General features: G+C 38.4%; 1 protein-coding gene across 11 annotated transcripts in view; it reads left to right on the top strand.

Moving 5' to 3' along the window:
* pkp4.S (plakophilin 4 S homeolog) overlaps positions 1-12,175 on the top strand; it is a 188,817-nt gene extending 176,642 nt beyond the window's left edge. For 8 of the 11 annotated variants that reach the window (XM_018237358.2, XM_041577705.1, XM_018237355.2 and 5 more), the window contains 8 exons: positions 886-1,059; positions 1,485-1,635; positions 3,112-3,307; positions 4,051-4,135; positions 4,772-4,889; positions 5,644-5,775; positions 10,475-10,548; positions 11,101-12,175. In XM_018237358.2, the coding sequence (XP_018092847.1) occupies positions 886-1,059; positions 1,485-1,635; positions 3,112-3,307; positions 4,051-4,135; positions 4,772-4,889; positions 5,644-5,775; positions 10,475-10,548; positions 11,101-11,349 (1,179 nt within the window). In that variant the 3' untranslated portion in view covers positions 11,350-12,175. 11 annotated transcript variants of the gene reach the window in all.
* Positions 12,176-15,660: the final 3,485 nt, after the last annotated feature.

The following is a 15,660-nucleotide window of genomic DNA, read 5'->3' on the forward strand; positions in this document are numbered from 1 at the left end:
AGAACCTTATCCGCAACCCTGACCCGCGACCTGCTGACCATCAAGAATCAGGAAGTGCTGTCATTGTAAACCGGAAGTGACATCATCAGAAGTAGACGTGATCAGAAAAAAGGAGTAAAACAGGAAGTGCTGTCATTGTAAACCGGAAGTGACGTCATCAGAAGTAGACAGTATCCCGAAAAAAGGAGTAAATATCGATATTGAGAAGACCTGGAACTTCTACCCGCAACCCGCAGGGTACCGCAGGTTTTTGCGAGTAACCCACGGGTACCTGACCCGCTGCACTACTCTATCATCAAGCATTGATATCACTAATGACATCACTAAGCATTTATATAGAGTATAATGTAGCCCCTTATAAAATATAAAGTTATTGGCTGTAACCAAAGTTCTATGACCATATAAAATAATCCAAGGGCCAGGTACTTTTATGCAGCTCATGGAACTCTAAAAAAACTACTAATATATTTGTTTTTCAACGGAAAGTCACGTGACCTGAGTTGCATTACGAAGCACCACTTACCTGTATATATTAAGGATATATATTTACAGGACATTATTGAGTATTATATAGAAATAATGTGTAATTGTAATATAAGGGTATAAAAAAGGCCATATATCTAAGGTGACTTTTAATATCCTTATAGTGTAAAATAGGGGGTACATTATTCATTACAATACACTAGATTCAGTGAGTCAAATGACAGAAATTACATGGAGTGTATTATACTAGAATGATGCTAGATGACATCACTAAGCACTGTTTATAAGGATTTAATTTACACTTATTTGTGGCTCCTTCTGTATGTAGTCTTTAAGTATATTCTAAATATGCAATAGGTTCTTTGTTTTAATTTTACATTCTCACTTTTTTTTGTATGGCAGTGGGATGGAGTTGGTCCTATTCCTGGGCTTTCCCAGTCCCCCAAAGGGGTGGAAATGCTGTGGCACCCATCGGTAGTCAAGCCATATCTGACTCTTCTAGCGGAAAGCTCTAACCCTGCAACACTGGAGGGTTCTGCTGGGTCTTTACAGAATCTGTCTGCTGGGAACTGGAAGGTAAATAGCAAGATGAGATTATAGGGGCAGTGTGGTTGCAGCTATCATACATGTGAAAGTTTTTTTTTGTTTTTTTTTTTTAAACCTTTTATGTTGTTGTTTCATGCCCAGATCATTCTGCAGTCAAGTTGCTTACATTGACTAAAGCATTCTCTTTATTCTCTGTAATCACTATACTGTATCTGCTGGTAATGCAGTCTGTAAAATTCCAGATAATAATAATAATAATGAATCACATACTACTGAACTGAATATTGTAGGTATTATAGGACATTTTCATTTTTGTCTTTGATGCATAGGTTGGGTGATTTTAACCCTAACTATAAATTGATGGCTGAATATGCTGCAAAATGCAGATCCCTGCTGCCTGTGCTGAACACCATAGCCTGCAGTGACAGTGACTAATTGCTGTATTTTCTCTTTAGTTTGCAGCATACATCAGAGCTGCAGTAAGGAAGGAAAAAGGACTTCCAATTCTGGTTGAACTCTTGAGAATGGATAATGATAGGGTTGTTTCCTCTGTTGCTACAGCATTAAGAAATATGGCATTAGATGTCCGCAACAAAGAGCTTATTGGTACGTGCACTATACTGTATTAATGTTTGTGTCTCCTTGCAACCAGACCAGTAGATAAAACTTCACTGACCATAGGTATTGGCTACCTCTTGCCAGATCTGTCTTTTCAGGGTTTTGAATAGGGAGGGTCCTGGACTCCACATACATTAGGGTAAGGGCACATGGGCAGATTCGGGGAGATTAGTCGCCCCGGAGACAAATCGCCTCTTCTTTGGGGGCGACAATCTCCCCGAACTGCCTTCCCCTACCTTCCCGCTGGCTATAATGAAAAATCGCCACCGGAATGGCACTTGCGGCGCCTTGTAGGCAACTTCGGAAAACGAAGCGGCGCGAGTGCTATACCACTGGCGATTTTTCATTATAGCCGGGGTAAGCTAGGAGAAGGCAGTTCGGAAGAAGTCGCCCCGAAGAAGAGGTGATTTGTTGCTGGGGCAAGTATTCTCCCCGAATCTGCACGTGTGCCCTTACCCTTAGTGGGAGAGCAGGTATAATAGGCCAAGACAGAGAAAGTAACACTACTACAAGTAGGGGTTGTAACAAATTAAGAGGGTTGATATTTAGTTTGATTATTTTGCCATAGGCCCCACCCACTCTTCTTTTCTGCATATGCATCTTGTTCCTGTTTATCATGAACCCTATTGCATTTCTATTTTTCCTAACACGCTACCACTGGGCAGATTGAAAGGGCCTGTATAATACTTATTATTAAAACAACCTATTAAAAGTGCCACTGTTCTGTTGCAAATAAATAGGCTGCAACTTCAGTGCAAGATACATGAATGCCATGGTTGGGCAGGCAATTAAACTATGATGTGTATGATATGGCATATAGTCATACCAAGTGGGAAAGCTGTACATAAAATTAAGAGTCAGGATATGATTGGCCTATCAGAGGATCTCTAGTTGAGCCTAACCCCTGCTTGTTCTCAGTCTAGGTCATTTACCATTAACCCATCCTTGGCTATCATTTTGCACTGTCTATATCCAATTGCGGTGAGAGTGGGGCCCCAGCGTCATGGTTCTTTAGTAAGTCCTAGGTCGACACTGTTATGATGATAGAGAGTTAAATGAGGACAGTAGAGAAACTGTAGAGATTGCAATTTGGGTGGCTTGGTTGGAGGAAGTATACGTAGAACCATGACAGAAGATTTGGAACAGTTATTTTGGGCCTCCATCTGTCCTTGCAGAAAGCGTTCATTAGGTCACAGGTACAGACCCCTAAATGTACTTGTACCAAGCAATTGAGGACAATAATGGGTATATGACATTAAGTTTTGAAGTACCTGTTTGCCCCAATCAAGTAACCCATAGTGGCAAATTACAGTATATGCCTGGATCCATTATTCCAGCTGCAACAGCCCAGTAAAGGCTAAGTTCTGATGGGTCGAGGTTTCAAGGCTGACTTATGAAAAGAAACTAATTGTATATTCATTTTTGCTCTCTTTTTTATTAATGGCAAATTGCTTCACATCCCAGGTAAATATGCTATGCGGGACTTGGTAAACAGACTCCCTGGTGGTAATGGGCCAAGCATTTTATCTGATGACACTGTGGCTGCAATCTGTTGTGCTTTGCACGAGGTATCAAACAAGAACATGGAGAATGCTAAAGCTCTGGCTGACACAGGAGGGATCGAGAAACTGGTGAATATCACAAAAGGAAAGGGAGACAGGCAAGTACTCCTTCACCCATATTACTCAGCTCCCGGATTGTGTTATGAGTTGTAAAGCAAGGGATGTTCTCCTACATTCCTGTGATCAACCATATGCTAACTAACCTGGCGCCATTAATAAGCCATTTCTGGAGTTTTTTTTTCATAAAGAGCATAGATTATCCGTTCATTAATTCATGATCTGTCTTCATTAGAAAACCTCTGCCCGTTTACTTTCACAACACGACCAAAGAGTAGCCGTGTTCCTTATGAAAACTGGATTACCTTTATAAAAAGATTATATCCAAGTGCAATCTCAGCTCTTTTCTCTGTCATTGCACTGGCACTGCATCCAGTTCCTTTTGTAATCATCTGTGCTCACGCAGTTTTGGAAGCTCAGATCAAACTTGCTAATTAGTTGCACTGGGGAGATAGGGTCACCCTTTCACCAAGGGCAAGTAAAGTTATGGGAATTTTCCTAGGCATTTGACATTGTGGATCACAATGCAGCATCTCTAGAGGTTGACAGTATAGTTCTTGAAAGATTTCCTGTTAAATTATTACTATATTACCTAACAGGTTTATTATGCAGAGAAGCAGCTGTGAGGCTCTCAATGGTTTTTGGCTCTATATATTCATTTCATGTGTTGTCATTTTCTCTCCTTTGTAGCTGGGGGCTCATCCGCTGACAGAATTGTATCTGTTCAGGCTGTTGATTGAAATGCATTAGTAATAATTCACTTGCCCTTCCTTTAATCTCTTAGATCCTCACTGAAAGTGGTCAAAGCTGCTGCTCAAGTTCTAAATACATTATGGCAATATCGAGACCTCCGTAGCATTTATAAAAAGGTAAAACTGGGTCTGAGATCTTCTATAATCTCATTGTACAGTTTGGATTAATAGTGAGGAAATAGGCCATAGGGAGGATGGCACATGACTTCTATTTAAAGGGTGCTATCAATCAACCATTGAATCAACAGAACAGTGCAACAAACTCTGTGAGTTCTGGTAGATACTACATAGTGCAGCTTTTTATTACAGTTTATTGGAATAGGAATGTGCATGCCTTGAGAACTTAATAGCCATGACATTATATGGACACTTTTTTTGCAGTGTGGCCTAATTACACTATATACCAGGAATGGGTATCCTGCAGCCTTTTGGGTGACAAGTCAGATGGTCATTGAAGCACTGCATTATGGTCATTGTGTAACCACCTTAATACTGTGGCATATGCATTCTGACAGGGTATCTTCAGTATCCAACCTGCAGTTGATCTGCCACTCCTATAGTCCTCAGCCAACTGCTGGCTGGAGGTATAACAGTTGCTGTTTACCATCTAAAGCACCTGAGATTTGAGAGTATCCAGTCATTACAGAGCTTGCACAATGTGTGTGTGTGTTTGTGGGGGGGGGGGGGTTATGGCATTTTATCCTTCACAATGATTTGTATGTTGATTTAAACTATTTTTTTTTTCTGTTCTAGGACGGCTGGAATCAGTCTCATTTTATCACTCCAGTATCGACACTAGAGCGTGAGCGCTTCAAGTCTCAACCTTCCTTATCCACCACCAATCAACAGATGTCTCCCATGATCCAGTCAGGTCAGTGTTCCTGTGCTCACAGCTCCCCCCACCGAAAATAAATAATCTGTCATAGAAGATACAGTTCTCGTTGTTTGGAATTTTATCGGTTTATCTGATTCTGGCTCTGTCAGCATCTGCTTTTTTTCCATGAAAGTGCTTGGAAGGGAGTTTGACAGCAAACAGAACAAGCAATGTTTAGCTATGTAGTTTATATTTTTTGCAGAGCTATGGGGCTTCTTTTTTTCACTTTTGTTTAACTCCATATTATGCTATATGTTTTATTGCTTATCTGAATATACAGAAAGAGGTGTATTACTGCAAAGGTTTCTTTTTCAGCAATGATAAACCTCCTGGCTGTGCCAATGAATAAGCTGGCAGTCTCCCAGAATGAGAAGGTGACTCTGCTAGCAGCATTCAAAATAAATTAAGGTTTAAGGCTTCTTAAGGTTAAATGTCTTCTTTCTGTGGTGCAGGTGTTGATTGGAATAGTGACATATAGGGGCAGATTTATCGAAGTGTGGATCTAAAATTCACCGCAGAAAAACTCACCCATGTTCTATTCATTCCTATGGGATTTTTCGAATCATAGAATCATAATTGTCAATGGTGTTGATAAATATGCTTTTACAAATCCTATAGGAATGAATAGAAGAGTGTTTTTTATTGTTGTGAGTTTTAAATTCACACTTTGCTAAATCTGCCCCATAGTGTGTAAGTTTGCATTTCCCAATTCCTGTATAATAACTTTTATCACTTTTTCATTCTGATACAGTGGGCAGCACCTCCTCTTCACCAGCACTGTTAGGAATACGGGAGCCTCACTCTGGTTATGAGAGAACAAAGCCCTCTATGCAATACTATAACAGCCAGGAAGACCCCATTTCTCACAAGGAAATGTACACTGGTATGTATAAACTGTAGTCATATGAGGTTCAGTATGTTTGATATTCTATGCAGGCAACATAGGTAGATTTAGATCAGTGATCCCCAACCAGTAGCTCGTGAGCAACATGTTGCTCTCCAACCCCTTGGATGTTGCACCCAGTGGCCTCAAAGCAGGAGCTTATTATTGAATTCCAGGCTTGGAGGCAAGTTTTGTTTGTATGAAAACCAGATGCACTGCCAAACAAAGCCTCAATGTGGGTTGATAATACACATAGGGGTTACCAAGTGGCCAATCACAGCACTTATTTGGCACCCCAAGAACATTTTTCATGTTTGTGTTGCTCCCCAAGTCCTTTTACTTCTGAATGTTGCTCACGGGTTCAAAAGGTTGGGGATCTCTGATTTAGATGATCCAGATCTCCATCAGTTTGTCTCTGCTCCACAGCAGAACTCTCCATCCACACCTTTCATGTGTCTCAAATAATTAGTCCCAGAAGCTACACATGCACAAGTAAATAGCCAACTGCAAAACAAACTGTACTTAAGCTCAGGGAAATTCAACTTTCATAGAAAATCATATGGGTTAACACAGCCACTCCTTTTATTTCTTATTTCTTGGTCTGCATTCTTCCAGTCATACAAATCTGGCTCTTTCAATTGAAAGAGAATCCATAAGTAAGCAACTCTATCCAACCACAGCAGCCTGATTATTTGTTTCTTCAAGATAAATAGAGGAAACTTTAAACTGGAAATTCCCCATAGACTCAACGATTCTTCTTGCCGAACGACCAATTTTTGAGATGTTCAACCAATCCTTTGAAATTATCGTGCAGTTTGTGGGATTCGAACGATCGTACATCTTAAGATTTTTCGGCCGACATCTGTCAGGAAATTGATCAGCCAGGTCAAAAAATCTTTGTCGGCCCCAGTGCAATCTATCTATGTTTGCAGGGACAAGCAGGCAGCTCCCCTTTGTTTTCCTGGCAAATTGGTCTTTTAAGTTGATGGTCAATTTGTACGATCGTTCCGAGAAAATCATGGTCTCACGATGAGGATCGGATCTTTTAAAAATCTCAACATCTATGGCCAGCTTTAGTGTAGAGGGCAGTATTGCAGCAAGCAAAATCAGAACCAGAAGTACCCCTAAGGATAGAAAGCTAACATCAGTCCCCTAATATTGCCTAATCTACACAGACCGCTAGAATCCTAGCACTGGAAGGCAATAGATTGATCTTTCTATTATATGGCAAGCAAAACTTCCAATATCATTTGAAAAACGAATATAAAACAGATTTGCATCTCTTAATAATTTAAGCAGTGCACATTGTATTCAGATACAAACATTATCGGGGGAATGTAATATCACGCGCAATCGCATAAACTGTTTTGCGAGTAGTTTGCGCGCGAGAGTGGGTATGTAATAATTCGCTTTGCGACTGTTCTGCTACATTTGCGACTGTTTCCGCCGTTTCCCTCCACTTTGCGAACTTTTGTTATTGCGCTGTTGCGCTATCAATGTAATAAAACTTCTTATCGCAAATTGCTTATATTGCGCTTGGTTTTTTAACGAGTCGTGTCTGTAGTCGCTGTTCAGTGCAAATGTTATTCGCAATCTAATCGCAATGTAATTGTGTTCACGTGACTTTGCTATCAGTGTTGTGAGAAGAAAGTGTACGTACAACTTTTGCAGAAAGATATTCGTGGAGCAATTCCACCGTTCGCATTGCGTACGTTTTTTCGCTATTCTTCATGTAATTTAAAAATGTGGTCAAGTTATATGTGGTAAAGATATGTGGTAAAGGTATATGGTTATTAGTTTTTTTCCAGTGAAAACATCTTTCATTGCAACTCATCTTATTTTTGCGTTTGCTACTGTTTTGTCCTTATGTACTATATCTGTGCGAAAAAATATTGCATTCCGCTTAGCGCAAATATACTCGCAAAAGTGCGAATGCGTGCTGCAATAACGCCAAATATTATATTTGGGGGTTAGTCCCTTTTAAAGAATTTGATTGCCCCTAGTATATATACACGGCATTGCATCTCTGCATATCTAAGTGTGGGGGCTACTTTTCTGGTTTGGCTGATGTTAACCTAGACATTGACCAGACAGTAATAATAGCATCCTCTACTGGTGGTAAGTATGCAAACATTCCTATTAAATGCAGTAACTCCTCCAGAGATTATATGGTTGTATCATTCTGCATTAGAACCCACACAAATTATTTAATTTCATGGGAAGCTTCAGTATAAATTCCTTAATATTGTGTAATATAGAATACAGTTTCATAATGCTTACAGGGTTATGTAAATGTTATACCTGCCCCATAATCCACAGTCACCTGATGTCTGCTTTAACTGGTCTAGGACAAGTAGAACAATGAAATTGCTGATATAAGCAAGTTTACCTTTCTCTTATAATCCTTGTTTGTGTGTAACCATATCACTGAATAAAGTGAGTTATAAATATACATGATAGGGTTACTAAAAGAATGTGCTGTCCATGTTACTCAGCTATGTCTGGAGATGACTTTGTCTATGGGACAGGAAAGCCCTATATGAGGACACCAGTAATGTATGTAGCAGTCAGTAGTCTGATTGCCTGAATAAGAGCAGATAATTATTATTGGCACCATATAATGAGCATTATGATTAAAACTATGTATTGGTGTGTAGGTGCTGAAATACACAGCCCCTACACAGGGAGTAGCCTCCTCTTCTGTTTGTATTCAAAACCATTGTGTTGGCTCCAGTGCAAACACTTTGGGCTGATTTTGGTGAAGAAACACATAACTTTGTATTTTTACACCAAAATATGCAGAATGAGTTCGACTTCCCCTGTTGTGTTTATACCTTATTAAAGCACTGTGTATGCAAAGAAAATTATGTATTACACACCTTGTGAGGAATGGGCTATGAGACTGAACTGAACTTGTTGAGTTGGCCCAGCCAAGTTGCAGACTTGTGAATATTGTTAATGAAACCTAGAGACGATTAGATGATTGATACCGAGGAAGCTGCCCCAGAGAAGGCAGATTATTGTTATTATGGTGGAAACCACAAAGAAGTCATAGACTCATTATAGAAAGGCAACCACATAGCTGCTAAGGTGTTAAGGGAGTGATCAAAGGAACAGTAACACTAAAAGTGTTTTAATGGAGTGACAATATAATGTACTGCTTAAATATAATAGATGAAAAACTGCTGACAATGCACGGTAATCAACCTGCAGAACACCTTTATTGTGCTTATTATTAGTGATCCACACAATAAAGGTGTTCTGCAGCTTGATTACCACATATTGTCAGCAGTTTTTCATCAATTATGTTTGAATATGAAAGCATATTGATGGCAAGTCAAGGAAAACTGTGACAATTAAGACACGGTCCAGGTCCCACTATGTATGATAATGTACTGTTGGCCTGCACTGAAAAAACTGGGGTGTTTGCTATATAAAGATTATGACTATAAGAATTTCATTCATTCAGGTCATGGTATATCTTGTATAAGTAATTCTAGAGCAACTGAACTTGCTGAATAATCATTGAAGACCTTTAACTACTCATCTGAGCAGCTTCTTCAGTTCAACTGACTGGTGTGGGAAGTACTTGGTATATAAACTCTTTCATAATCCAGTCACAATGGCATCATATTGTAAAGTTGATCTGTCTGACCTGTTCATTTAGTAGATGTTTTTGGGCCTTTGGTAAGATCCTTTTTGGCTCTGTGACCTTTTACGGTTGAACCCAGGTATAGGCTACAAGTGGTGAGTCCCTGATGTCGGCATCTGAGATTAAAGCATAGATGGTTTCAATAGTCCACCAGTTTTCTTGCTGTTCTTTTATATTCCCTAACCAGCTTTGGTCATGGTCATGGTATATCTAGTAAAAGTAATTTTAGAGAAAGTGAATTTGCTGAGTAATCTTTGAAGATGTTTCACTTCTTATCCGAGCAGCTACTTCACTTCAAAACATCTGTACACTGGCAGTTTCAGAACATGTCACATCCATTTATGCAACTCTCAGTAACACCTGTTTGTAGGAGTTGCATGATACCTTGGTAATCCTATCACAGTAACCCCACGAATCACACCTCGGTGATTCGGTGTCACCTATCTGAAGAGTTACAATGTGCCATTGTCATTGGATTAGTGGAAGAGTTTATATACCGAGGACTTCCCATACCAGTCCGTTGAACTGAAGAAGCTGCTTGGATCAATAGTGAAATGTCTTCAATGATTACTCAGCAAGTCCAGTTGCTTTAGAATTACTTATACTAGATATAGAAAGACTACTATAGTTTATATAAACAAGTTGTTGGACATCCATTCAAGCACAGGATATACAATAGATCTCTGATAAGTTCTGAAGAATCCCATTGTATACTGCAGAGCATATCTGTTATCTGCTGAGTATCATGTGACTTCCTTTTACAGTTTTGAATGGCTGCCCCCATGGCTACACACCAGCTTGTTTATATAAACTAATACACCAGTTGTATAAGCAAATACACCATGTGTTCCAGTGCAGCATAATCAGTGCATTATTTATTCATTACTTTAATGCACTTTTATTTTTGCTGTCACTGTTCCTATATGGATGATTAAGCGATCCACCTCTTTATTCCTAGGCTCAGAAAGTAATTCAAGCCATGAGCTTCCTATAAACACTTTGAAAGGTAAATGATGCATCTGTAAAATAAACCTGTCACTTTTTCAGGGTCCAGCAAAGCATCTCCGATCTACATCGGCTCCTATTCATCACCAGCACGAGAGCAGAACAGACGGCAGCAGGTGAGATTATTTTGTTTTGTCTAAATCCAGTCTTTTTAGAAGTCGTCTTGTTAGGGCCCCAAACATTCTAGAAGATGAACTGCTTCAGAAACACAAATTGAACCCCCCCTCCCCCAACTGCTGGGTCAGCTGTTACTACCAGTAACATTAAAAAAATGAGATCCTATATATTCCCTTTTACAAACTTTTCCTTTGTATATCTGAATAATTTCTTGAGAGGATGTGATTTTTTATAAAACATTGTTACTTTTGTTTCAGCCCATGATAGCAATATTTATATATAAATGTTCACTCTTTCAGTTAATGGGTGGCGATTTGTGACCTCAAGGACTGAGCCTAACCACAGTAAACCATTGTAACTAATAAGATGTTGTTTTCATTATTATACAACCATAAAATCTAACTGCTGATTGGTTGCTGTGCTTTAGTGGTCCAGGATAAGCTAGTTACATATCCCAACGGTATACTGATATTTGGGAAAGCTATAGATATGTGAGAAGGAAATGTGCTCAGCATGAGTCTAATTGAAGTAACTGTTCCATTTGTTATTAGCATCACCAGCTGTACTATAGTCATGAAGACTCAAATAGGAAAAACTATGATGCATACCGATTGTATTTGCAGTCTCCACACAGCTACGAAGACCCGTATTTTGATGAGCGCGTCCACTTCACGGCGGCTGCGGATCAGAATGCACAATATGGACTCAAATCGACCACAAACTATGTAGACTTTTACTCCACAAGAAGACCTTCCTATAGATCAGAACAGTACCCAGGGTCGCCGGACTCGTGGGTGTAGGACCACTAAGGAGGCGTTTCCATGAATTATATACTAATAATCATGCTTGATCTGATTTTTGAATGACCTTATTTGCTGTTTTTTTCTTTTTTTTTCCGGTGGAGGAAACTGAAAGTGATATCCAGAGAAGGATGACGGAAGAGGATATATTTTCTTACAATTTCAGAGGGCTTATCATGAACGAAAGAATTAAACTGATGTCTGACATCTACTTTTTTTGCTCTGTTTAGATTGTAGGTCTTCTAGAACTTCTAGTTCTGTAGTTTGGTGATGGTGCAAGCTATGTGATAAAAGGTATGCGGCGGAGAGACGTGATTTGTTGGGGGAAAAGGTATAGGTCAATCTTTTAGAATTTTTTTTTTATTATAAATGTGAATAAAAGTCTCAACAAGAAGTTTGTACAGATGGAGATGGTTGAAATGAATGCTTTCTTAACTCCCTTGCTCAGTGTCCGGATTGTATATGCTATTCTGTCTTGTAAATGAAACTCCCCTATGTAAATACAGCATTGCCATAACGGTTGGAAGTGCCATCATTTGTATTGCTGTGTCATTTAGAACCATTGGAAAACAGAAATACGAGATATGTCAATGCTAAATAAGGAATAACATTTTTACATAGTGTCATTTCAAAAGGTTTGAAACAGGAATGGCAGATTTCCGGTGTTGCAGATGAGTGAGCTGTGATTCCTGCCATCTGCAGTTCCAGGAGTTGCCGCCTCTGCTATAACTTAATCAACACTTTTTTCCCATTCCCTGCCTCTTTCATACGACTCACTGCCATTTTCTATGCACACAAAACTACAAAAATAAATGTGGAAAATCCACAGAAGGTTGGTTATTGTGCGTTTGTCTGCATTGGCCTTATTGTCATTCCATAACAAGGCGCGACCTGAGTGAGACTGTACTGCTGTGCTATGTAACCCCACCATGTGCCCTGGCCTTCCTTGCACAAAAATAACTAGGTTTACAGGTAATTAATATTTGTTTTCTTCTGTCTTCTGTTTTTTGCAGTGGAAAGGTAACTATATAACCGGTAATGACCGACAATGCCAATCGGCAGGTATATACAGTATTTGAGAAAATGATGCAGGCCTATAATATACTTTTTATACATTATTAGAGTAGGCAGTATTCATGTTAAATGATTGTCCTGTCCAGATCTCATTCAAAAACCAAGGGTATTGCATAGTAACATAGTTGAAAAAAGACACAAGTTCAACCTTTTAAGTCTATTTAAACTTTCCTAACTGCTAGTTGATCCAGAGGAAGGGAAAAAAACTATTTGAAGCCTCAGAGAGGGAAAAAATTCCTTCCCGACTCCAAGGGGCAAATTCACTAACCTGCAGAAATTTGCAAGCGACGGCTTTGCTCACATCGCCACACTTCGCCAGATGAAAATTCACCAGGACAACGCTAATTCACTAAAATGCACATCGTACAGGGTGCTGAACGATGGCTAAGTTTCGCTAGCATTAATTTGGCAAACAAAGAGAAGTTGCGCCAGCGTAGGCTAATTTGCATACGGGGTGCAGTTAAAGTACAATGGACATATATGTTGCAGCAAATACATTACACTACACAAGCCCAGGGAAGCTAAATAAACTAAAGTTGTTATATTGCCCTACACATGAGCCCAGTGTATAGTTTATGTGCCATATGTTAGGAAATGTAGGGGGGAAGCCGGGTACCCTAAAAAAAATTCCGATCTTTTGCAACGTATCACCCTGAAAAACTGAAAAGTCTTTAGTCTTTAGACAGAACCTCTTTCTTCTAATCAGAATAGGTGACCTTGTGTCAGCTGGAAAGACCTAATGGTAAATAAAGCAATAAAATATTAATATGTAGTTGACCTCTCTCTGCTACTAAAACAGCCTGTACCCTCTACTCTTCTGGGAAGGTTTCTACTAAATGTTGGAATATTTTTGGGGAAATTGCTTCCATTCATAGGTAAGCGGAGGCCTGGCTCACATTAGTGTTCCAAATCATTCCATAGTACATTGGTGCAGAACAGTCAAGTTCTTCCTCTCCCATCTCTGCAAGTCCATTCTGTATAGACCTGACTTTGTGCCTCTGGGCACCATTGTGCTGAAATAGAAATCGGAGTAAGGGAACTGTTGGTATAAATATGAAAGTATGGAATTGTCAAGAACATTGCAATTATTAAAAGGATATTAGTCTGGATACTTATGGCCATAAAGTGTATTTTAAAGGAATTGTTCAGTATAAAAACTGGGTAAATAGACAATAAAAATTGTTTCTAATATAGTTAGTTAGCCAAAATGTAATGTATAAAGGCTGGAGTGACAATGTCTCGCATAATAGCCAGAAAACTGAGACTGCCTTATTTAGAGTTGCAAATGATCTCCAGACTGCTAAGGCCAAAGGGCATTACTCTATTCTCATTCTCCTGGACTTATCTTCTGCTTTTGATACTGTTAACCATTCTGTTCTAATGCAAGTTCTCCATTCAATTGGTATCCGTTATCAAGCTGCATCCTGGTTTTCTTCCTACCTTTCTGACCGCTCCTTCTCTGTTACTTTTGCAAACAAATCCTCTCCTCCTGTTCATCTTAATGTGGGGGTGCCTCAGGGTTCTGTACTTGGTCCTCTGTTGTTCTCCTTGTACACTCTCTTTAGGAGACCTTATATCTTCATTTGGCCTTTAATATCACCTCTATGCCAATGACATTCAGAAATATTTAGACACTCACTCACAAACCTCTTACGTTCAAACCCAGATAGCAGACTGCCTATTAGCTATCTCTTCCTGGATGAACCAACGGCACCTCAAGCTCGACTTGGCCAAGACTGAGCCCATGGTCTTTCCACCAAAACCGAGCCCTTCTCTTCCTTTCACCATTACTATTGATGGCATAACTATTAACCCGGTTAACTCAGCATGCTGCTTAGGGGTCATCAACTAGTCCCTCTCCTTCTCTAATCATATTAATAATACTACCAAAACCTCTCTTCTTCCTCCGCAATATAGCCAAGATACGCCCATTTCTTTCACAAACTACAGCCAAACACTAATCCATGCCATTATCTTATCCCGTTTAGACTATTGCAATCTCCTAACTGGTCTTCCTAACTCCCATCTCTCTCCCCTCCAATCAATCTTAAACTCTGCTACCAGGATCCTTCTGCTCTCTCCTAAAAGGGAACCTGCTCAACCCCCAACTAAAATCCTTAGCGTGGCTGCCTGTTAAGCAAAGGAGAGCATATAAATTTTAAACCCTTCTACTAACATTCAAAGCCCTTCACTCCTCTGCTCCTCATTACATTCCTTCTCACTATACGTTCCTGTCGTCTTCTCTGCTCTTCTCAGAGTCACCTGCTCTTCACACCATCCACATCCACTGCCATCTCTCGTCTCAAACCCTTCTATCTTGCTGCTCCTTACCTCTGGAATTCCATCCCTGAATTCCTCCATAAGGAATCCTCTCTTAATCCCTTCAAGAAAAAAACGAAGTCTACCTTTTGCACCACTAGAACATTAGCCTAGTCCTGTACCTACCTACCTACTTACTATGCCTTACTTTGTGCACTTTTTTATCTCCAATTTGTACCTGTATGTTAGCCTCCCATCCACTTAGACTGTAAGCTCTATGGGGTAGGGACTTCCTTCCCACTATGTCTCTTACCACATACCACTTAAGCTCTTTGTCCTGATATGATTCTGTGTGTGTATATATATATATATGTGTATATATATATATATATATATATATGTGTATATATATATATATATATATATATATATATGTATATATGTGTATATATATATATATATATATATATATATATATATATGTGTATATATATATATATATATATATATATATATATATATATATATATATGTGTATATATATATATATATATATGTGTATTATATATATATATATATATATATATGTGTATATATATATATATATATATGTATATATATATATATATATATATATATATATATGTATATGTATATATATGTATATGTATATATATATATATATGTATATATATGTATATGTATATATATATATATATGTATATATATGTATATGTATATATATATATATGTATATATATATATATATATGTATATATATATATATGTATATATATATATATGTATATATATATATATATATGTATATATATATATATGTATATATATATATATGTATATATATATATATATATGTATATATATATATATATGTATATATATATATATATATGTATGTATATATATATATATAATATATATATATATATATATATATATATATATATATATCTCAGC

Source organism: Xenopus laevis, chromosome 9_10S, assembly GCF_017654675.1.
Source record: "Xenopus laevis strain J_2021 chromosome 9_10S, Xenopus_laevis_v10.1, whole genome shotgun sequence".
Lineage (NCBI taxonomy): Eukaryota > Metazoa > Chordata > Amphibia > Anura > Pipidae > Xenopus > Xenopus laevis.